Here is a 24,882-nt window from a genome sequence, read left to right as displayed (position 1 = left end):
AGTCGGCGGCGGCCATCTTTCCATCTTGGACCAGCTTTCGATGAACAGCGAACTATTTGCCCCTTCAAACAATAAAATCGTCATAAAATTTTGCGATAACTACACCTAACTACGGCTCTCGTCAAATAGCTTTGCCGCTCAGTTAAAAAGTTGGAAGTAACGAATCGCCATTAAGTTTGGCAGATCTACAGGAATCCTGCACATAAAACACCCGAAGAATAAGTCTTCATTTGCCGTCTTCAGAAACCCTAAAAACCGAAGATTTTTTTTATTCCGGCTACAACGTATTTTCTACCACTGATTTTCTAGCATTTTTTTCAAAATAAATTAAGTCATTTTACTTTTCCTAATTTATTTTCAGATTATGGTAAGTATACAAAAGTGCAATTTAGTAATATTATAATATCAAATAATATAAAATTATTAAATCGATTCTTTATTTTAACGAATCGGATCATTCGATGCAAAACTTCTATCACCGTCGCCATCTTGTCTATGCGTCTTCAAATTTAAAAAAACAACTAATGTAAACAAACATGGCGAGTTCGATCAGAATTCCCGGTAATTACGATTGGATTTTAAAAAGGTATATTTCTAACGGGATGCTAAATATGAAAGGTTTGAATGCGTAATAATAATTTAAATTTATTTAGTTATTTTATTTAGTACTCACAAATGTGGTTTGATTGGAAAGAAAATAAATATGAGCGTAAATAATTAGGAAAGTGTATGACTGATTCGCAGACCCCAATTGGGGTCTAAACCGAGCTTACGGTGACATTGATGTTCAGACCCCGATTGGGGTCCGCTACGGATTTGACGGTTAAGTGGATTACCTCGGACTAGGTTTCGAAGTCCGAGTCCGAGGGTTACTTCGATCATGATATAGGAACAGATGTTGGTGTATGAGGACTTAACATTATAACATATGCTAAGAACTTTTTTGGCATACGTTAAGAAGGTCTTTCACCTTCGCCTGCCTCAAAGGGCATAACACGCCTAAGTATTTGTAAATCTGTATAATAGTAACAACATTCCTCACAAAAGCTTCTATTGAATGCATTCTGCCTGAAATAAAACTTCAAGTGGTAACACCAACATTTTGTCGTGACAATTGTTTTTTTGTCATCTGTCAAGAAGGGCTATTGTCAAATGTCAATAAACTGTAAACAAAATCGGCAAACAATTTCAGGAATTGTGTTCCATTTTTTTAAATAAAAAATGGATCACAATGCATTCAAAACTACATCAATCACAAAATTCGATATTAAAGGAAAAACTCTTTATGTAAAAGTTCTTTGGAAGCAGAACCAAAATGATTTGTTCCACATAAAGATATTTGACGGCGATGTGACTTGGTCGGGAAGATTTTCTAATGAATTTGCCAAAAAATATAGAGAACGCTTTGAAGAAACAGAAGAACAATATAATAAACGAGTGAAGAAGTGTTTGAAGGGGTCTATTCCAAGTGAATTTACATACGATTTTTCTGTTAATCATGAGGATAGCAATTCCGCTACTTTTACTTGGAAAAAGAGGTTTCAAGACTCTATGCATGGTCTAGCGGTTCTCGTTCATGGTTCTGTTCCTATTCATCAAGACCCAAGCCCAGAATCTAAAGACGTACTACTAGACTTCTTATTGGAAGAGAACAAAGAACTGAGGAGTACGATCGACCGTCTACATGGAAAGAATGAAGCGATCGTGACAGACCTACATAAATGCAAAACTGAATTGGAAAAATTTGTAGATATTAAAACCTCTTTGGAGACCAGCCTCTATGGAAAGTTTGTGCAGTTATTGAATGCTAAAAAGAGGAGGATACAAGTCTTGGAAGACAGCCTTCATAAATTTTCCGCGCCCAAAGCTGTGATTGCTGAGCAATGACAGTTTAATTGAGCACCTTACTAAGAGCACGTGGAAACAAGTTTATTCTGCTAGCCTAAACAGCAACATGTGTGCTATTAATCCTGACTTACTTGTTCTACTCAGTATCTTGTGTATTTCTATGCATATCTTCATATTATTTGATGAGTTGGACAATAAATGGTAATGACCTAATTTTTTTGACAAGAAAATTATATTAATGTAACCCAACCAATCAAAAAAGAGAAATTTAAATAAAACAAAGACATAGATAATAATAAATTATATATTTTTGTATAAAAGTTGCGCTTGTTTAATTGAAACTTATTAGTAACTCCTGCCGAAGAGTGTGATGGATTTGGGTTTGTTGGTGCAAGCCGGGTGGATGCACTTGTCGCTTGCAGTGAGGGCGCGGGGCTGCTGGAATGGCACACAGAGGGACTTGGCGCCCATTGCTGGGGCCTTCACCTCAGTTGTTGGGTCATCATCAGTCCTGCACAAAAGAATTAATTACAATGACATCACATTTTTATTTTTAATATAACACTTCCTTACTAGGATGTTCTAACCAACGTTTTGTAGTATTAGTAGTAGGCACTATTGCTATCAGTGTGTTATAGTTTTTTTGTAATAAAAATGAGTCACCAATTATCAGACATGTACTTCACAGGAAATTGAAATATAAAATGTTTTTTGAACCTAAACCAAAAAGCTATCTAAGTATATTATGCAAAGTAGGTACTCTGAAAGTTCTTACAATTCTGAATGGATGACAAGAATGACTTACCTAGCACTGTCATTCTTGATGTTATCTTCGCAAGGGATTTCTCCGCAGAACGGTGCCAGTAGGATGTGCTTGCGCTCCAAAGCATCTGTGAAGTCTTCCCACTTATCCACCATTGACAGTCTACCGTCACGCTCTTTGGTCGCCCTGAAATAATTTTTGTTTTAGTTATAAAGGGAGACAGAATAGTTGACAAAAGACTACCTATTATAAATATTTATTTTTTCTGATCCACTGTTACAAAACGATGGAACATAAAAAGCACTCACAGCTGTCTATATCTTAGATCGATACTACTCCAAAGAGCAGATATACTTTTTAAAACAACCAACATAATTTCATTATTGAACATTTTGCATCTGCCCATTTATATCTCTCAGTGGAGAAATGCTATTTAAATGTTATTTAAAAATATTTCTGCTCCACATTGCTGAGTCAAAGTCATAGAATTTATCTGCTTTAACCTTGCATAGAGCGACTGTTTATCTGACCTCAACTCACTTATAACACTTACCTAGCCAACATCTCATGGTGAGTTTTCTCGAGCATCTCAAGCAGTAGTTTGCCCGCATCAGCACGCTTGAGCGTGGTCTTGTCGCCCGTGAGGCGCCGCACCGCCACCACCTCGCCACGGGACATGTCTTTGGGACCTAGTTCTACGCGGATTGGTACTCCCTGTGAGAAGAGATGTGTAATATTAGTTATAGTAAGATATTTATGATAACATTATTTTTTTCCGCAAGTTTGGCAAGGATTGGAATTAAAATTGGACGTATGGCTCTACTTTTACGTACGTATTTTCAACACCTCATGTTTAACAATACCTCTGTATTGTAAACATATCCCCATGTTTTGAACAAATTATCGTTTATCTTTTAAAACACAATATTAGTTAGAATAAGACATCTGTGATTATACATTTTTTCAACCGTTTTGGCATGGTATGTTTATTGAAGATGGAAAAATATTTTAACATAATGTGTTACAATTATAAAATATAGCACTGATTTATTGTATTTTAGTCCCAAGTTCATCAACACCATAGCTATGAGTTTTCTTAAAATAACTGTTTACAAGTAACGATTATCTTACACAGCTACTTTAATAACAACGGACGTTTATCGTGGGCGAACTGGACCTTACTCTTCTGACTCAAATTCAAATCAAAATCAGTTACATATTCGTACAGGACTTTAGTTCATTTCAACAAACCTTAAGTTCCCAATGGTTAAACTTCCACCCCGGAGAGTAGTTATCCCTATAATCTCCTTCAGCCCTCAGACCAGCTGCCACCAGGTCTTTAACCAGCTCCTTGCAAGAGTCCATGAGCTTGTTCCTCTCTTCCGTGGAACTTGAGGCGGTGATGCCGCAGGGAACCACTATGGCTTGGATCTCTGCTACTCTTGGAGGAAGGACCAGGCCTTTGTCGTCACCGTGGACTAGGACCATTACACCTGGGAAATAAGGGTTATATGTATTTAATTATTTGAGTAATATGAGTATTAGGATATTAATAATATTTATTATATAGAATATACACTTTTTTTTCTTTAAAATCATTTTACATTCTTAATATTTAATTTTCGATTGTAATATCAGTGAGGAAAATTTGGTCAGGATGAACCGTTTACTTTATAATAAATAAATAAAACTCATTAAAAAAACAACTACCATTTTAGCTGAATAAAAATAATAGAATATTGAAATCTTTAGAAATATTTTATACATTAAATATAGCGCTTGAATCACCCCATGCATGAACCAAGGCAGATTTAATTGTACGTAGCTACTATAAAATAACACAAAAAATAAAACTGTGGCGCTACATACCAATAGTCCTAGTAGTGATACCCCAGGAGTTCTGGTAGACATACGCCTTCTCCTGCGTGTCGGGGTCGTCGTACACGATCTCGAACATCTTCGAGAAGTTCTGGCCCAAGTGGTGGCTGGTGGCACCCTGGTCAAACATAAGCGAAATTTAAAATCTTATGTCTCGTCATATTTTTACAGAAAGTATGATAATTTTGAGTTGGAGAACTAAAAATTATCAAAATTATTTTCTTTGGTGGTAATTTAGGTTAAAAATTAATATCTATTAGAAATTACCAACAGCGTGAGTTTTAACCACAAAATCAGCTCAAGCGGATTTAACCTCAGACACTGGTGTCAAAGATTTCTCAGGAAGTTGATAATTATAACTTGTCAGACCTGTTATCGGACCCGTACACTTGTACCTGACAGGATGGTACTTAAATTACTGTTCTACACCTGTAAACAAAGCTACATAAGTATATATAAATCCTACCTGTATAGCCCTCCCGCTGGCCGGTATGTAGGCCTCGACAGTGGTGGTGTAGTCGCCGCCCGCGAACTTCTCCTTCTCAGTCTTGCGGCCTCGGATTACCGGGATAGCGAGCAGATCTTCGTATACCCGAGCGTACAGGTCTGAGGATACAAAATATTAATAAATATATTGGTTTCGTCGACTTTCATTCATTTAATCGTATCGTAAAAAAACTTTAAAATATAAACAGCATAAAATCGCAAAAAGAACTGAGTGTGAAATAGTGTTCTCAGAACGTGGGTGAAACTAATATAGATTACTTCCTATCAGGTATTGCCGAACTAGCGATTCGGTTTCGGTTCGATTCAAGCTCCGAGGAAACTTCCAGCACCCGAATAAAAAATACTAAAGAAAGGACGTAGGTACTTTTTTTTAGATTCTAAGCTATCTGAGTATACCATTTTTAAACGGTTCAATAGAACGACGGACAGTCAGACAGAGTTAGGTACTTTGACACTTATAATACAACTAAAGATAGTATTATTTACCTAATATCTGCAGAACTTCTTCGGCGGCCTCCTCCTGCAGTCGGAAGGCGGTGTGTCCCTCCTGCCAGAGGAACTCGCGAGTGCGCAGGAACGGCTGCGGCTGCTTGAACTCCCATCTCTGTGGCAAATACATTCAACTATTAGGTAAATTCAATATTAAAGTTTTGAAACTATTGAGACTCAATAGAATTAATATTTTTAAAGGTTGTTTAATAGGTGGTAAAAATTCAATTATAAATTAACTTCGGTGAATGTGATTTTCTTAACGTTTGGTTTACATATGACTGCGGTTTCACATTAGCGGATTTATTTGGTCGGTTTTGTAATACAACCGCGACAGCAACTATGACTATCGGCATACGTACGAGGTACGTTAGCACAGCTTATCGTAGATTGTAATACATATAGCTTTCACCATGTTATTTGGCAGTTTTCTTGCTTTCCTATATTCCTGTATATGATATACTTACAACAACGTTATTCCACTGGTTGAGCTTGTAGGGCAGGTCGCGGTGGCTCTGGATCCACTTAGCGTAGGCGGGGTACATGACTGTCTCGGAGGTGGGGCGGATGGCGATGTGTTCGGCCAGCTCCGACGAGCCCGAGTGTGTCACCCACGCTACTTCAGGGGCGAAGTCCGCTATGTGGTCCTTTTCGCGTTCTAGGGCCGCCTGGAGAACAAGAAAATATATAAATCAAAATACAAAAAGGGACAGCAAATGTGTGCTATCCGATGAATAAACGACCCATCACCAACTGCCAGGCTCCGGGCTGCCAGGTATTTTTATTAAAATCCACAGAGGCAGTCAAATAGCTATGTTATCACTATACATATATATATATATATATATATATATTATTTTTTTTATTTTATTTCTTTTGTAGCTGCTTGAGTAATAGGTATGAGAAAGGTGTGTACTAGCTAACATGATTACATGTTTACTTGTTTGTGTTTTTTTTTTAACAAAGAAGACAGATCACAATCCATACAAAATTGCTCCACGTCCTATAACAATAGGACGTATCTTAAAAAAAAGACAAAAATGTAAAAAAAAATATGGCATACGCTCTAACTTATTTTTTTTACACCTTCATACGAAAAAATTGCTTTAAAAATTGTTCAGGCGCTGTTATGAAAACATCGTTCGTAAGATTATTTATGGACCATTTTTTTAAATTATTTTTTTGTTTGATAGGGTATACCTCACAGGTGGTCCCATAATCATCAGGTCAGGATCTGATGACGGAAACCCTGAGAAATTCAGGGCAACTTTTGAAAGTTGTAGGCATGTGCAGGATAAAAACTTAACAATGATGATTTATTTTTGCCTTTTTGTTACAAGCATAGTTGTCACTATCTGCATTAGTGGAAAGTTCTCATCAATACGATTAATATAAGACTAAATACGAGGTAGTTTACATATTCAGTTGTCGAGTTCCCTCGACTTTCTCTGGTCTCCATCGTCAGGTCAGCTCCAAACCTTCACTATTGCAAAGGTCTATTCAATACAAATAATATAAGCCCAAACACGAGGTCGTTTCCATATTCAGTTGTCGAGTTCCCTCGACCTTCTTTCGTCTCCATCATCAGGTCTGCTCCAGACCTTCACTGTTGCATAGTGTTATCAGACTTATCATCATTGTTAAGTTTTTATCCTGCACATGCCTACAACTTTCAAAAGTTGCCCTGGATTTCTCAGGGTTTCCATCATCAGATCCTGACCTGATGATTATGGAACCACCTGTGAGGTATACCCTATCAAACAAAAAAATAATGAAACAAAATATTCCATAAATAATCTTATTAACGATGTTTTCATAACAGCGCCTGAACAATTTTTAAAGCAGTTTTTTCGTATGAAGGTGTAAAAAAAATAAGTTAGAGAGTATGGCATATTTTTTTACACATTTTTATCTTTTTTTTGAGATACGTCACATTGTTATAGGACGTGGGGCAATTTTGATCCATCTTCTTTATGTGTATAATTTTGAGTGGTATTTTTATTTTTTTTTTTTTTGTATACCGTTCTTCAAACCATACAGACAGAATTGTGTTGCTGGGGAGTTTGTTCCACCACTTCTTCTTCCCAGCAAAAACACATAGGAAGTGGTGAAGGGCGGGCGTTTTGGGGGCTGTCTTTTGTAGATTTGACGTTCAAAAAGTGCTGATTTTCAGCCTACTTTGAATAAATGACTTTTGATTTTGATTTTGATACCAGGCCGCGATTTGGCCAGGCCAGATTCCGAATTATACTTTTACGTAATTCTTGACGAAACAATGACGATTTCTATACTTTCAAAATTTCTTCTTTAAGCTTCTTAAGGCTCGACTTCTAGGTCTTCCTCTAACCTTACAAACATACCTTAGACACAAATATGGGGAAGTATCCGTCTTTAACGCCCAGTTTTCTGAACTCGGCGCTGAGGAAGTTGCGGATGCAGTCCCAGATGCTGTACGACCACGGACGTAGGATATAGCATCCTGATATGTCGTAGTAGTCTATCATCTCCGCTGTAAGTAAAAATATGAAAAAAAAAATATAAGTAAGAGAGAAATCGCATTGTATGTCAATAAGAAATGCGATGAAAACAAAAATTATAAACATTAGTTATTTTTTAAAAACTACGTACTATGCTGACGGCATTTTTATATACCTAGTACAGTTCGCTTCAAATAAGGTGGTGCGTTAGAGGTTAGTAAGTTTTGATCAGATTTCAGTACTACATTTACATACAAGTATAACTCACCCGCCTTTGTAAAACGAAACATAAGATAACATACAATACTTACATTTAGTAATAACTTGTGAGTACCACTCGGGCAGGTCGGTGTCCTTGCTCGCCTCCAGTCCCAGGCGGGTCACCTTCTTCACGCCTGATGACGATTCCTCCTTAGCTGGCTTCGGGGACTAAACAGAAAAGGATAGGTATAGGCATAACAGTAGTTTTATTATTTTCTGAGTTTAAGTTTGTGAACAAACTTTGAAGGTACTTATATATTACAAAAAAGGCGGTTTTTAATTCAACTGCGTATATATTTCAAAGGCAGAATTTTATAATCGTTTTGAAAAGTCTTGTATTTTAGTATATGGTCGAAAGATTATAGGTACATATACCTAGTCAGTTAGCGGGTGTATTGTACATATCTATAAGACTATTTTATTACTACTACTTCACGATTTTATATTCAAACTAGCTGTTCCCCGGATTGCGAGGGTACTCTGAACAAAGAGTAGCCTTTCTCGGGATATCAGTAGTCAGTAATACCAATTTTAATTTATTCATTAGTTTTATAAACCTCCTACACACATGACATTAACCTACCTGTTCTTTCTTAACCTCTTTCTTCGCCTCTTTAGGTTTGTCCTTCTTCTCTTTAGGTTTGGGATCGCGCGGCTGTACCGGCGGCGCGAACGCTGTGCCTGTCTCCGCTTGGTAGGCTGCTTTCAGTTCTAGAAGCTTCTTTACCTCTGCGTCTACTGTGGCCTGGAGATGGAGAAATGTTGGGTAAGAAAGAGTGGAAATTTGAACTTAATTTTAGTGATTATGCGCTTTTGATTTATTAAATACATTAACTTTAGCACCTCGTTGGTCTAGTGGTCGCAAGCGCGGCTGCTGTGCTCGAGGTCTTGGGTTCGATTCCCGGGTCGGGCCGAAATCGCTTAGTGGGTTTTCTTAAACTTTCACAAAGCAGCCCGTAGTCTGGAAGTTGGGGATTGATACACCCGTGCATCGGAGAGCACGTAAATGTCGGTCCTGCGCCTGATCTCTCTCCGGTCGTGTCGGATTGCCGTCCCGTCGGGCTATGAGAGTGAAGGAGTAGGGAGTGCACCTGTGTCTGCGCAAATGCTCGTGCACTATAATATGTCCTGCGCAGCTGGCTGATCTCCTTACATGAGAACAGCCGCCGTGGCCGAAATCGGCCGTGGACGCCATTATTATTAACTTTAGCAAAAGTATGTTACGAAGACCTTTCTAGTTTTATTAGTTTCTTTATGAAGTAGCTTGAGGTAGGACAGGATTTTATCACATATAACGAGATAAAAAATTATACTTATAAAAAACTGTTTTTATTCATATTACTAAAACATATGTAAATAAAAAATCTACTGTCCAATATGATACCTACATGGAATAGTTTTGGGAAAGTTTTTTTTTTCTCTAAAAGTTCATAAGCACTTGATTACCTAACCACATACATGTTTATCCACATCGTTCGTATGTAATAAATGAAATGACTAATAGGTACCTATAATGTGAAATAACATACCTTGTCAGCCTTCTTTCCTTTGAGTTCTCTGACCAATTCCCCCTGCTTGGTGATCTGAGCGCCGAGCTCCGTCGCCTTAGCGCTGGCTCCGTTCATTGCTGCGGGTTTTGACTCCTATGACAAAGAGAGACTTAAAAACAAGGAGGTGGTCTGTGCAGTTATACAAAATACAACTTCTTAGTGTAATTTTGAGGAATGTTCTGTTGATGTTTAACATTGTGATTTCAAATAGTTTTTTTTTTCTGATCACATATAAATGTGAATTTACAAAAAACATATAATTTTGTTACATTATGACTCGGGAATGATATAAATAAACTGTATGAATACCTTTGTTTCTACTTTAACAGGGGCTGCGCTGGGTGTCCAGTCAGTACCAGTAATAGCTTTGTACTGAGCTTTGAGATTCAGTAGATTTTTCACCTGAAAAATATTATAATTAATATAATGTAATTATTAAGAACCCTGACTCGATAAATTTATAAAAAATACAGTATTCTATGACATTGGTTGCAAGTTCTGTTACTTTAGCCTTTTCCAATAATGCTCGGCTTAAAAAGCTAACACATCTATACATATAATAAATCTGTAAAAAAACTGTGTCTGTACATTGAATATATTAAAAAAATAATAATTGAGTGGGGTTTAGAAACAGTGATGGAGCACAAATCCAAAAAAAAAATTCTGTCTGTATGTCTGTATGTCTGTATGTCTGTTTGTTTGTACACGCTAATCTTCGGAACTACTGGACGGATTTCAATGATTTTTTCTTTGTTGTATCAGTATTAAGCCTGGTCAACATATAGGCTATAATTTATCTTCGAAACTTGAAGACCTGATGCAGAACACCAACAGACCAACAAAACTATAAGAGATACAAAAATGGTGCCATGGCAAAAATTGTTTCATGTGATGAGCATTTTCAGTTGAGATAATAAATTTTAAGATCTGGAACACCTGATGTGGAACCCCAAGAGCCCAGCTTCTCTGTACCATATACAGGTATGACGTTTTAGCAAAAGTTGTTCAATTTGATAAGCACTTTCTATTGACTTATATAAATTGAAGATCTAAAACACCTGATGTGTAACTCCAGGGGCCCAGCTAGACTATAGCATATAGAGGTATGACGTTTTAGCAAAAGTTGTTCAATCTGATAAGCACTCTCTAAAACACCTGATGTGGAACTCCAGGAGCCCAGCTAGACTATAGCATATGAAGATATGACGTTTTAGCAAAAGTGGTTCAATCTGATAAGCACTCTCTATTGACGTACATATAAACATCGAAGATCTGGAACACCTGATGTGGAACTTCAAGAGCAATACTACACTTGAAATGTATAGAAATTAATGTTATGAAATAGGTATGGTGAATCAAAAAAAGTAATTAGTCCGTCTTTAAGATAACCCTAAAATAATGGACACGTATTTTTTTTCTCTCTCTCACAAACAAATAATAACGAAGATACAACAACATTATTATATCTCATTATTATTTTGTATGTCTCTTCCAGACCTCGGGACTACAAAGTTCCGAATTTTTGGGAGGCAAACGTGGGGCCGAAGCCAACACGCTGAAGCCCTTTTGAGACAACTTTAATGAAATGGTGACACAAATGACAAAACCGACGATTATCCCTTTAAACACTATAAAAATGAACCCAAGGACAATCCCCGGTGGACGTCGTTAAAAAAAAGACAATCCCCGGTACTGTGCTAAACTATTGCTAACTATGGAGGAAAACTACTTGGGCTATTGTGATGGGATATTAGTGGATGACAATGTATTAGGTACATGTAAAAATGGCAGGTGGAGACTCGCCACCTCACTTACTGGGCCCCCGGGAACCAGTCACTGAATAGCAACAAGAGGGCAACAGGGACATGAGCGGCTGAAGGGTGAGGACACCTCGGCGGACTTTAAACGCAGATTACGCGCTCCCTGTGCTTACCATGAGGCACCTACCCTCCGAGCAGGGCTACTAATCCTGCTCTAGCGACTCCACTCTGGACGGCCAAGCCAAGCCAGAGGCGTGAGACCTACCCCCGTCATAGTTCACTCCGACCGGCCGGAGATGGGGGACAGTATACTCTCCCTGGAGAACTCAGTATATATAGCCCCGCGGGGTCGCTACTCCCCGTCATCAGCCTCAGATGTCCTGCAGTGCCTATATCTCATTATTATTGTCGTTATTATCTCAAGAGCCTTTGTCCCAATTATGTTAGGGTCGACTTCCAGTCACGATGCAACTGAGTACCAGTATTTACAAGGAGCGACTGCCTATTTGACGTCCACAAACCGGTTACCCGCTCAACCCAACACCCCTTGGTAAGACTTACTGGCTTCTACCCATAACGACTGCCAAGAATGTTCAATGACAGCCGGAACCTACAGTTTAACATCCCCTCCAAATAACGGTCATTGGTATCCAAAATATTCGTAGAAAGTACATACGAACTTAGAAAAGTTGCATTGGCAGGCACTTGCCAGACCTGGAATCAAAGACGCACGCTCATACTTGAGAGATTGGTTCTCTACCCACTAAACCACCACGACTTTGTCATCTATTTAATGTTTTTTTTACGCGGACTAATTAGAATCACTACTTTTATCCCTATGGTCACGTCTATTGCGGTTCAGTTCTCAGCGTTTTGTTTAGTCTGCTGTGCTTTTGCCGTTAAAGTACAAAAATTAAATATATGGAACGTTTCTAATGGTTATGCGTATTCCGTTGTTTTCAAGACAACGGGCCCTTAAAATTCAATATCAGACTATTCAGATCTTTGATTTTGCTGACCCCGTAGTCGCTGGCATAAGGGACAGGATCCGCGTACGAAGTCGCGGGCAGAAGCTAGTATTATAATAAGACAATACATTCATTCTAGTCAGTCAGTTTATATGTATTAGCTAAAATTATGTACTTTACATTGGAGCCACACTTTATATCTTATAACATACTTCTATTTCTACTATTCAACAACAACTCACCTCAACATCAACAACACTCTTCTCTGCCTTTTCTGCTTTAATTCTGCGTACTTTGTCCCCCTGCGCTGCGATCTGCGTCAACAAGACAGCGATCTGCTTGTTGTCGTCCGTCTGCGATTGTTGTTGCGCAGGCACCGGTGTTGGAGCTAACGCGCCTGGCTTCCAGTCCTGTAGACGATTTTGAAGGTAAAAAATTTATAGTTTTAAAAACTAAAAAAACACGCTAGTCATGTATTGTCATTAGAACTCAGAGCGTGTGCAAAATTTCATCCTAATCGAAGACTAGGAAGTAGGTCAAATTAAGATTCCAAGATTTTCTTACATACATAGTTAGTTACAAGTGAAGCTAATGTAAGCGTGTTAAAAATAAATAGTTTATTAAATTCAATTATAGATAAAAAAAATACAATAATTTGGTATTAAGTTAGTAAGTTTGTGGTGCTGTAATACTTTTACTCGATATGAAATTTTTTATTAGCATTCCATGTGTTATACAGGTGATGTGTTTTATAATCTAAAATCATCTAGACACACGGCAGTGTGTCCGCCAAGTTCGAGCAAAAAAAAGCGACACACCGGCCGTGGGTTATATTACACGAACCATTTCGGGCCAAATTCGTCCCCCCTATAACTCAAAATCTATTTTATTTACGCATATCAAATTTCTAGAATCTGTTGAGACCTCCTCACTTATCTAAAATACAAAATTTCATTAATATACCTATTGTAGGTCTTGAGATATTGACGTCAGAAAATCGCTATTTTTACTATACACTCACTGAATGACTGACTGACTCACTCATCAAAAACCTAGACCACTTCCAATGGTCGTATTGACTTGAAATTTGGCATGGAGGTAGGTCTTTATGTCAAGGTAAAGGAAAAAATCTGAAAATGGCCAAGTGTGAGTCAGTTTCAAAATAATGAAGGTGTAAATTTATACACCTAAGGAACTAAAACGAACTAAATTTATCTATATTTATATAATATATCTTCGAATGGTCGTACCGATCTGAAATTCGTTACAAAGGCTTGTATTTAGTCAAAGTAAAGTAAAAATCTGAAAACGGCCAAGTGTGAGTCACTTTCGAAAATAACGAATGTGTAACTTTGATCCACGAACATAATATATGATAACATGTCGTGTCAGTCAGTTGGTAAATCTAGTCCATTTAGTTAATCTAGTTCATTTCTTTGTAAGAAGCATAGGGCATATTCAAAAATCTGAAAGATTGTATAAATGAGATATTTCCTTAACTAACTTAATCATAAGAAAAAAATAAAATAAACAACCTTACAAAAATAAATGGAATCCCACCCAAAACAAAAATGTGAAAGGCTGCCAAGTTCGATAATATGGGAATGCTTCGCCTATAAAAGAAGTGAGATCTGAATAAGTACCAAGTTCCATACACATACCTCAGTTAAAAATAGTTACTTTTTAATGATGTCACTTGGCAAGTTTTAATAGAAAATTATAGCGTTTAGTAGGTTTATAACAAGGTGTGTGAAAACTTGCCAAGTAACGTCATTAAAAACTAACTATTTTTAACTGAGGTATGTGTATGGAACTTGGTACTTATTCAGATCTCACTTCTTTTATAGGCGAAGCATTCCCATATTATCGAACTTGGCAGCCTTTCACATTTTTGTTTTGGGTGGGATATAATATAGCAGTGGCGAGGCGTCCTTATAAGCCGATTCCCATCGGCTTCCCTTTCGAATTTCAAGAAAGAAGCATAGGTATAAGTTATAATATAGATATAGGTATAATTAATATAATCATTTAAACCACACAATTTAAATATGTAGGTATAACAAAACGCCTACCACCGCAAAAAAAATTGTCTATAAATTACTTGAAACATTTTGCTCCTACTAAACAAGCCGCGGCTTCCTCCTCCATACAAAACTACGCTTGCGTGACGTCATCCACGCCGCGCCGCGCGATGTTCGCGGCATAAGGGCGAGCGGTAAGCCGGCTCACGGAGCGGGTTCCAGCCAATCAAAACTCGCGAGTGAACGAGAAAGAACGCGTCAAGAGTAGAGTAGCTATATCTGTCTACGCACGAGTGACAGCGCTTAAACTCTCAAATAAGTAAACAAACAAATCAGACAAATTCACTCTCATTCTTCTTATTTTGTTTTAAATAATACCATTAACAATTTGTTCTTTGTACTACTTAATTGAATTTATTAGTGTGTGTATCATTTAGAAATAACATAGTTCGTGTGTGTACAATATTTTATGTTAGTTTAAGTGTTTTAGTTACATTATGTTAACATAGATGGCGTTGTGCATTTTTATGCAAATCCTGAATCGCGGTGTTAAGATTCTCCGCGATTTAATGACGCTACTTGGGAATTGATAATTTTTGTGTTCACCAAGTACATAATTTTGATTAAGTAGTTGGCAGTATCATTACTTCCTACTAATCCCCGCAATCGCACTGTGACCTGGTACTCAGTACAAGTACAGTGTGTGTAGTGAAAAAAATAGAGGTACCTACGTCGAAATGAGTTACTTTGATACGCAGACAGTTTGCATCAGGTTTCTTTTTAGTGTACCTACTTTTAAAACTTAACTAGGATAGCATTTATCGCATTAGACTGTTTTCCGACAGATTATTTACTTTAGGAAGGAACTTATTTTTCAAGGTTAAGTTTTGAGAATAAAACGTGTTATAAAACTCGGGCACGCCGCTCGGGTGAATTACCTACCAATAATATATGTCAATATTAAAATTTCTAACGTCCTGACGGATTTATGAAACACATACCTACGATAACAATGGCTAACAGGCCGTTGTAAATTAAATACTTAAAAGGTATTGTTTCTAGTGCCAACTTTTCTCAGATTCTAGTAGTTAATATACCTAACTAAAGATAATAAAGTTTTATAGATATTAATAATCTGCCGAATTCCTCGAGAAAACATGTTCAAACTATCAGTCTCTCAGTCAGTGCTAAAAGGTGGACTGAGAAATTACCTCCATTACCTCTCCCCCCCATCCCTGAGTACTCCCCCCCCCCCAGTTTTTTTTTGCTGCGGCTTCCCTATTTCATTAAACCACCCTTCGCCACTGTAATATAGGTGTGGTAAAAGCTTAAGCACCTGCAAGAGGATTTTTTCTAGTAACAAAAGCAAACAAATTCATTACTATTATTTACAAAATGGACCTGTAGGGTGGTACAATAAATTGTTGACCTGCTGTACCAATATTGGTATTGAGTTTTATTTTACACTAGCTTTTGCCCGCGGCTTCGCTCCCGTCAACTGACTTCTCTACTTTACCTTATTTTTTTTTTTCATAAGAACCTTCTCCTGACAATAACAAACACAACAAAAAAAGAATTAGCCAAATTGGTCCAGGCGTTGTTGAGTTATGCGCTTACCAACACATTTTGCGATTCATTTTTATATTATAGATAATTAAACTTAATCTAAATAAAGTACTCATTTACCTGTCCCGTAGCGGCCTTATACTTGGCCTTCAGCTCCAACAGTGCCTTGACGGCTTCATCGACTTTAGCCTTGTCAGCCTTAGCGGCCTTCAGCGACCTCACTAGATCTCCTTGCTTCGTGATCTGTTCGTTCAAGGAGGCTGCGTCGTTGGAAGCCGCTGGAGTTTGAGCTGGCGCGGGGGCTGGAGACGCTCCTGGTTTCCAGTCCTGGGTGGAATGGATGGTAAAATGAATATTATGTAAGTAGAAATAATTTAAAAAAAATGAAGAGCCCATCCTATATGTATTTTGACAACACAATCTGAGAAACAATAAGCAAAGTCTTCAATTTCCATAAAATGATAGGAAGGAACTCAGAGGTAACATAGCATTATGCTATTTCTTCGAAGGATTGAACTGGAATTTGGTACAGTCAACTTCAGGTCAGTGGTAACAGTTTTAAAGGAAAATCGTACTTATTACTATTGAGTTAAGGTGCATGACAGTTACCACTGATGTGAGGTAAGAGAAAAGAGGTTGACTACTTTTTGTCTGTTCTTGGTAAGTTGTTCCCTCAAGTTGTGGGTCTATATTGAATCAAAAATAAAACAGTATCCTACCTGTCCCGTAGCACCCTTATACTTGGTCTTCAGCTCCAACAGTGCCTTGACCGCTTCATCGACTTTAGCCTTATCAGCCTTAGCGGCCTTCAGCGACCTCACTAGATCTCCTTGCTTCGTGATCTCCGCGTTGATGGAGGAGGCGTCTCCTGAAGGAGTGGGAGCCGCTTTGGTGGCAGGGGCTGTTCCTGGTTTCCAGTCCTGAAATAATAGTGGAATCTGAGTAAAGAGATACCTAGAGAGAAAACTTGAAGTGTATGGAAATATCCTGAGTGTCATTTTTATGCCTATCTTATTACATCAAAATTCGACGCACATCGTGGGCCATTGAGTGACACGTGAGCAAGAAACCTTTTGGTGTTCTATTTGTTACTATTAAGTAAATACTAGTAACTTGGCTAATTTTCATCAATCAAAATTCAAGCAACTTCAGTTTAATTTTTTTACTCGATTGAACAAAATTTATTTTCGCAGTCCGCCATATCATCTAGCAATAGTTATATAGCTACAAACCTGTCCAGTAGCCGCCTTGTATTTCGCCTTCAGGTCCAACAAGGCCTTGACCGCCTCATCGACTTTAGCCTTTTCGGCCTTAGCGGCCTTCAGCGACCTCACGAGGTCTCCCTGTTTGGTGATCTGCTGATCTAAGGAGGCAGCGTCACCGGATGGGGCTGATGCAGGAGCCGGAGCCGCGCCTGGCTTCCAATCCTGGTAAAAAAGGAGAATAGAAAGCATTACAATAAGTACACAAAAACATAGTTTTGATAAAACTTAATTACTAACTTACGCCAGCGGTTTAACCCTCGTCTTATGGGACTTACTCTGCCCACCCATATAAAAATATCATTATTTAAAATGGTCTTAAGTACCATGTTTGCACTGGAATCGAACTTGACTGCAAAATAATGAAATAAAGAGCTCTTTGAAAGCTTTCTTATGACATAACTCATCATTGCTGAATCTTATTGGAACGGTAGTACAGACTACAGTGTTCATACAATGGCCCATGGTTCTTATATTTAAGTGTTCAGACTAAAGATTTTTTATTATTAAATAAAAAGTACTCATTTACCTGTCCCGTAGCGGCCTTATACTTGGCCTTCAGCTCCAACAGTGCCTTGACGGCTTCATCGACTTTAGCCTTGTCAGCCTTAGCAGCCTTCAGCGACCTCACTAGATCTCCTTGCTTCGTGATCTGATCGTTCAAATCGGATGCACTGGATGCTACTGGTGCTGCAGCCGCTGGCTGTTTGGCTGCCGAAGCTGGCGCTGGTTTGGGCTGTAAAAAAAAATGTTATAACAAGGGGCTTGGTATTCGATTTTATAATAAACTTCCTCAGTCGTTTTTAGAATTGCCTTTTGATAAATTTAAAGTGCAGATCAAATCTATCCTGTCGAAGAAAGCTTATTATACAGTTAATGACTACATAAACGATAAAAATAGTTGGTCCTCATGTTAAACACTGGACAGCTTCAAAAGTTATCATTATGAGTTGATGTGATTTATATTATTTTATACGTGACATTTTTTTATTTTATGTATACTGACTAATTACCATCATCGTTCTGTTTTTACGATGAGTTGTTCCTTAATTTTGTAAATGGTCTACTAGCGACTGCGAATCTATTAGTATTAACTGTTTTCTTGTAGTGTAGCTGCAAGTCGTCATGCTCCCTTTGACGGTATTGCTTGCGGTAGCGTCGGTGGTCGGGTTGCCTCCCTCCCTCAAAAATGTGCGAGGGGGGCGATGGCTGATCCTCGCGTTATGCTCGTGAACGGGTGCTGCTTGTGGTACCAGGTCGTCTTGCTGACTACATATTTGTACACCCGTAATATACCTAATGTATATGATTTTGGTTTGAACGGTAGTCCTAGTTCACCGTTTTCATTGTTAATGTTGTTATTTTATTTTTTCATAAAAACTCTTTGACATGTCGGTGGGTGCACCCTAAACTATATCTATCTTCACTGAATGGAGGCTTTATATTTTTTTTATATTTTTCACTCTTTTTTTAATAGATTTATTTTGTAACTGCTTGAGTAATAGGTATGGGTAAGGTGTGTACTAGCCAACATGATTAACTATTTGAATTGATTTTATATACAAAGGACAATGCTATTCTTTGTATGGAAGTTGGGCTCAAGAGTTGCCCACAGTAACTGCATAGTGTATTATGTTCCATAGGCTTATAATAGGTCCCAGACCGAAATATTTCGAAATCTATCCCGGGAGTCCTGAGAAAAACTGGTTTGACTCTTATTCAATATTACGAAAAACATCCTTACGAACTCTTAACTATTCCACTTTTATTACCTTAATTGAAATGCATTATAATATTAATCGACAAATACGAGGTATTGAACGAGAATTTTTTTTACCGACTTCAAAAAATGGAGGAGTTTCTCACTCAGTTCGTTTGTATTCTTTTTACGTAAGTAAAAAAAAACCGATTTAAACAATCATTTTATTGTTTGAAAGGATTTACTTTCCAAATAGTTCCTTTGTTATTCGGTCCAGGGTCTGGTGATAGAAACCTTAAAACAATAGGGAACTCTCGGAAATTGTAAGCACATATCGAATAAAAACTTGTCATTCGGGTATATGTCTCCGACACCACAAAACTGTGGAGGTTAAGACCTGACCTGCCGATGGAGACGACAGTGAGACGAGGGAACTCCTCAACGGTAACTATTTACTACCTCGTGTTCGAGCTTATTTAATTCGTCCTGATAAGATTTTTCCATTGCCATTACGGATATTAATTGCATGACGCTACACGAACTTAGGACTGATTGTAGTAGATAGAGACTGAAAAGCAAGAGAAACAACAATTACCTTTAAACGTCTATTTCTGTTATTTTATCCTGTTAACAGTGAAACCACTAACTATCTGAATGTTATTTCAAGAAAAGAAGGTTGTTAGGTTTGTGGCTGCTTAAAATGGCTAGCTAACAATGGCTGGCTAACATGAGAACCGGTTTTTCTCTTGACCTCTGGGACCGATTTCAAAAATATTTGGAGTCCGTCTTAAGAGTGAAGTAAAGAACCTATTCTAACCATTCCCACTACTGGGCAAATGGCTTGGGCTTTATAAAGTGACTGTTCAAGTTTAACATTATAACCGTTTTTTTTCGGGACCTCTGGGACCGATTTCCAAAATATTTGGATTTCGTGTTAACAGTGCAGTAAAGAACCTATTTCGACCACTTTCACTACTGGGCAAATGGCTCAGGCTTTGTTAAGTGACTATCTATGGAGAACATTTGAACCGGTTCTTCTCGGGACCTCTGGGACCGATTTCAAAAATATTTGGATTCCGTCTTAAGAGTGAAGTAAAGAACCTATTCTAACCATTCCCACTACTGGGCAAATGGCTTGGGCTTTATAAAGTGACTGTTCAAGTTTAACGTTATAACCGGTTTTTCTCGGGACCTCTGGGACCGATTTCCAAAATATTTGGATTTCGTATTAACAGTGCAGTAAAGAACCTATTTCGACCACTTTCACTACTGGGCAAATGGCTCAGGCTTTGTTAAGTGACTATCTATGGAGAACATTTGAACCGATTTTTCTCAGGACCTCAGGGACCGATTTCAAAAATATTTGGATTTCGTGTTAACAGTGCAGTAAAGAACCTATTTCGACCACTTTCACTACTGGGCAAATGGCTCAGGCTTTGTTAAGTGACTATCTATGGAGAACATTTGAACCGGTTTTTCTCGGGACCTCTGGGACCGATTTCAAAAATATTTGGATTCCGTGTTAAGAGTGAAGTAAGGAACCTATTTTAACTATTTCCACTACTGGGCAAACGGCTTGGGCTTTGTAAAGTGACTGTTCAAGTTGAACATTAGAACCGGTTTTTCTCGGGACCTCTTGGACCGATTTCCAAAATATTTAGATTTCGTGTTAACAGTGCAGTAAAGAACCTATTTCGACCACTTTTACTACTGGGCAAATGGCTCAGGCTTTGTTAAGTGACTATCTATGGAGAACATTTGAACCGGTTTTTCTCGGGACCTCTGGGACCGATTTCAAAAATATTTGGATTTCATGTTCAGAGTGCACTATGGAACCAGTTGGAACTACTCCCACTGCTGGGCAAACTTTGAGCCCAGACCCTGGCATTGTCCTTTATGTACACAATGTTGTATAGTGATATTTAAATATTTGTATACGGTTCTTCAAACCATACAGACAGAATTGTGTTGCTGGGGAGTTTGTTCCACCACTTCTTCTTCCCAGCAAAAACACATAGGAAGTGGTGAAGGGCGGGCGTTTTGGGGGCTGTCTTTTGTATTGACGTTCGAAAAGTGCTGATTTTCAGCCTACTTTGAATAAATGACTTTTGATTTTGATTTTGCTCTTCGAGACTGGTGGACTCGGTCGAAAGATCGAGAAGTGTGGAAGCAAGATGGGGAGGCCTTCGCCCAGCAGTCGGACATTATAGGCTAAAAATAATACACAAGGCTTTTAAGTAATGAATGTGTGTGTGAGAGTGGGATGAGAGTTATGGAGAAGTGTAAGGTGTAAGTTTTTTTATCGCGAAATGTTCCCTGCTGTTTCACCCACGTAACAAGGGAATTACTTCGCGCACCCGGATAAAACTAGACTAGGTATTTGTGTACTAATTGAAAATTGAAATCCGGACTTACAAAGTAACTTAGCAAAGTTACTTTTGTATTTATATTATTACTGGAGTATACGTGTTCCTAAATAATGTTGGAACGTATTTTATTTACAACTTTGTGTTGAATGAGCAAAATGATTACTGCGACGAGTGCAGGTCCAATTTACGTTCAGTAAATTAAATTAAACAAAGCGATAGCTGACAATGTAAGAAATTCCTAATTCCAGTAAGTCAATAAAAAAATCTTGTTTCCAGTTAGACTTTTTGCTTTTGCATACCCATTCAAAAATATCGAACGCGATAATTTCGGCGCCACGTATTACGGGAATTTTGAAAATCATTTAAGTAATTAAAAACTGTAGGCACATTTCAAGTCGAAGAAAGAATATCTAAGTAAAAAATTTTACCTATATTCCTCAGATAGAAGTGATCACATACATTAAAACCATCGCCATATGATTTCAAAGATCCCGTATGTTAAGTCATAAGTGGTCACTTGCTCAACACTCGACACTTAATTCGAATAAACAAATGAACATAGCCAACCAATCACAACACTTAACAAAGATATAGGTCAGTGGCTCGTCTTAGTATAAATAAAAAAAAAACAATAGGACTACATAAAAAATTTGGTCAACATATGCACCACCAACTTAATACTGATGGTTTAAAAAGAACAACGTGTATTCGACATACTTTCTAAAATTTTGCGACGTCACGACTGAATCGCTTATTCGCTGTATATTGCGCGTTTAAAACAGAGGTACTGTAGAAATATGAATGGTATGCAGCAATGTATAATGAGTTTTTAGTAAGAGTTGTTTCGTACGTTACGTTTTTTTTGTACGCCTTTTGGCGTGGCGAAAGGGAATGTATCGACTCTTGAATGTTGTGTTCCGCAGTTTTACATAAGTTGATTTTAACGCTATGTAATATTGATAAGCAATAAGTTAAATAATATTTAATACTGATCTTATTTTATTCTGATTATTAGACACAATTAATTGAATGATAGAAAATATTCATCTGTATGTAACATCTTCAAGGAAAAATACTCCTTATTTTTTAAGAGTTAGTGTATGTAAATGGCATACCTATTTATGTTTGTGATATAGGTCGCAGGTTCGATTCCCGCACGAAAAATAAACTCTTTTCATTTGTGTAGGTAAGTATACGATTTCAGAAAATGATGCTCGTTTTAAAAATAAAACTCAACAAAACACGATCAAATGACATGACAAAACAAAAAAATGTCTGCAAACAAAATTATTGAGAAATCAAGTCGATGAACTTTGAATAAAAAATGCACCTATGCATTTTACCTACCTATGAACGTTAAGTATAATTTTCTGAATTAAGTCCGTTTCAATTAATAAATAGCATAAATTGATTTTCTTACGTTACGTGGGTTAGGTACGCTTAAAACACATTTTAGTTCAGGATGCGGACGAAGTCGCGGGCAATATCTAGAAGAAGGCAGGTAAGTAGGTATTTCAGGCCCTTATTTATTTAAGGTATACCTTAAACTTTTATACAAATAACTAGCCATTTTCCCGCGGTCCCGTGGAAAATACTGCCGTACCGGGATAGAAATATAACCCATGTTACTTCCGAAGTGTGTAGCTATCCAACTTTCTTATATTAGTAGGTATCAGCCAATTACAAACCCACGTTATTAGCCAGACGTTAAAAGTAATTTAAATACAATAGGTCAGAAAATAATACTTTTTCCTTTCTTCTAAACAGCCTAAAATGCCAAACTAAAGCATAACATGACTAACAATATAAAACACATCTGGTAATCATTTACATAGAAGGCGCCGCGAACTACCCTTAAAACAATTGAAAACGGGCCATAAATGAACTCCTTTGTGCAAAAAGAGCAGTGGGGAGAGGGTAGGGACAAAACTTATTCACTTCAAGAATAGACAGTTTGTTTTAGAACACGTTGGGAGAAGGTTGCTTTAATAAGGACTCTTTATTTGTGTTCAAAATCAGTGCTCAAGCAAAAACCTACCCATTTGTGAAAAAAGTCTCGGTAATCGACAACTTGTAATTGATTCTGAAGATTTAGGTGAGTTTCCAATTTCATTTTTAGGGTTCCGTACCCTAAGGGTAAAACGGGACCCTATTATTTTCGCTTCTCTGTCCATCCGCCCGTCCGTCCGTCACCAGGCTGTATCTCATGAACCGTGATAGTTAGTTCAAATTTTCACACATGATGTATTTCTGTTGCCGCTATAACAACAAATACTAAAACTGGAATAAAATAAATATTTTGGGGGGCCATACAACAAACGTGACTTTTTTTGTTCATTTTTTAAATAATGGTACGGAACCCTTCGTGCGCGATTCCTACTCGCACTTGGCCGGTTTTTTTTTTTGTTTTGGCTGCACAATCTAATCCAACGAGGTACCTACTTACTATTTTCCTAAACAACAGTTAACCGACTTCGAAAAAGGCAGTTCTCAATGGGGTGTTTTTTTCTAATGTTGATTAGATTAAAATCATAAAAAAGAATATAATCCAGTTGCAAGAATTAGGTTCCTCCGAACGCGGGTGAAACCGCGCGAAACAGCTAAGAAGGTAATTTACAACATTAGTAGGATTGTAACAATACCTACTCATTACCTACATAAGCATTTCATTATTTCAGTGGCATTCATTAAAATGCATCGTAAACAAGTCAATATCTAGGTATCTACCTAATTTAAAGAGGTTCATTTAAAATGTGCATCGCATATTGTTAAATCAGCAAAGAACAATGTCAGGTTTCGGCCCACCCAATCAACTTTTAAAACTGAATTCTCACGGACACAAAGTTCTTTACTACAACAAATTTACATATAAAATACTAACTTCTTATAAAATATTTAATTGTTATCTAGAACTTTTCCAAAAAAAAAAATATCATGTTTATAAGTAATTATTTTGTTTATCGAGTTCAGGTTTTTCGTTTGAATAATTTGGTTTTGAGAAGTTCAATGCAAAAGTGGAAAACATAGAAAAGCTTCTGACATTAAACTACACAAAAAACTGTAAGAATTTTCACTGTACATGAAATATTTTTATTGAGCCTAAGTTACTATGGACGTCTGACATTGTTCTTTATGGTGGCCGTATAATTACAAAGATATAGGTAGTTGCCCAGTTCATTTCTAATTATGTGAGCATAATTATTATTTATTACAATGTACTGCATATATAATACATAGGTTTTAATTACACAATCATCGTAACGTTACAAAACACACATTATTAAGCTAAAAGCTAAGCTATTAAGCAAAAAAGCATGTTAAAAATAAATCACAACATTTTCAAATCCCGTGCCTTATTACTTCACTCAACCGAGTCCCGGTCAATGGTCATTCGTTATCGGTTAACATTCGTTTGCATTTGACATTTCGTTGCGTTCCATATCTCATTCAAATCAATCTCAAAC

General features: G+C 37.4%; 2 protein-coding genes across 4 annotated transcripts in view; one reads left to right on the top strand and one right to left on the bottom strand.

Moving 5' to 3' along the window:
- The first annotated feature begins 1,137 nt into the window (after positions 1-1,137).
- LOC124640448 lies at positions 1,138-2,168 on the top strand. The gene has a single exon (XM_047178225.1). The coding sequence runs from the start codon at positions 1,222-1,224 to the stop codon at positions 1,885-1,887; it is 666 nt and encodes a 221-aa protein (XP_047034181.1). The 5' UTR covers positions 1,138-1,221; the 3' UTR covers positions 1,888-2,168.
- Positions 2,135-24,882, bottom strand: part of LOC124640447 (bifunctional glutamate/proline--tRNA ligase) — a 46,298-nt gene continuing 23,550 nt past the window's right edge. Inside the window, exons 14-31 of one of the 3 annotated variants that reach the window (XM_047178222.1) lie at positions 17,880-18,086; positions 17,321-17,515; positions 16,808-17,008; positions 16,209-16,415; positions 12,744-12,911; positions 10,083-10,175; positions 9,753-9,866; positions 8,807-8,968; positions 8,274-8,391; positions 7,846-7,994; positions 5,953-6,153; positions 5,483-5,600; positions 4,956-5,095; positions 4,481-4,607; positions 3,863-4,104; positions 3,165-3,325; positions 2,654-2,797; positions 2,135-2,359 (exon numbers count right to left, since the gene is read on the bottom strand). In XM_047178222.1, the coding sequence (XP_047034178.1) occupies positions 2,194-2,359; positions 2,654-2,797; positions 3,165-3,325; positions 3,863-4,104; positions 4,481-4,607; positions 4,956-5,095; positions 5,483-5,600; positions 5,953-6,153; positions 7,846-7,994; positions 8,274-8,391; positions 8,807-8,968; positions 9,753-9,866; positions 10,083-10,175; positions 12,744-12,911; positions 16,209-16,415; positions 16,808-17,008; positions 17,321-17,515; positions 17,880-18,086 (2,913 nt within the window). In that variant the 3' untranslated portion in view covers positions 2,135-2,193. The remainder of the gene's footprint in view (positions 2,360-2,653; positions 2,798-3,164; positions 3,326-3,862; positions 4,105-4,480; positions 4,608-4,955; positions 5,096-5,482; positions 5,601-5,952; positions 6,154-7,845; positions 7,995-8,273; positions 8,392-8,806; positions 8,969-9,752; positions 9,867-10,082; positions 10,176-12,743; positions 12,912-16,208; positions 16,416-16,807; positions 17,009-17,320; positions 17,516-17,879; positions 18,087-24,882) is intronic. The other 2 variants (XM_047178223.1, XM_047178224.1) reach the window with 2 other exon arrangements.

The sequence above is a fragment of the Helicoverpa zea genome, chromosome 20 (assembly GCF_022581195.2).
Source record: "Helicoverpa zea isolate HzStark_Cry1AcR chromosome 20, ilHelZeax1.1, whole genome shotgun sequence".
Taxonomy (NCBI): Eukaryota; Metazoa; Arthropoda; class Insecta; order Lepidoptera; family Noctuidae; genus Helicoverpa; species Helicoverpa zea.
This window is presented reverse-complemented; position numbering and strand designations above follow the sequence as displayed.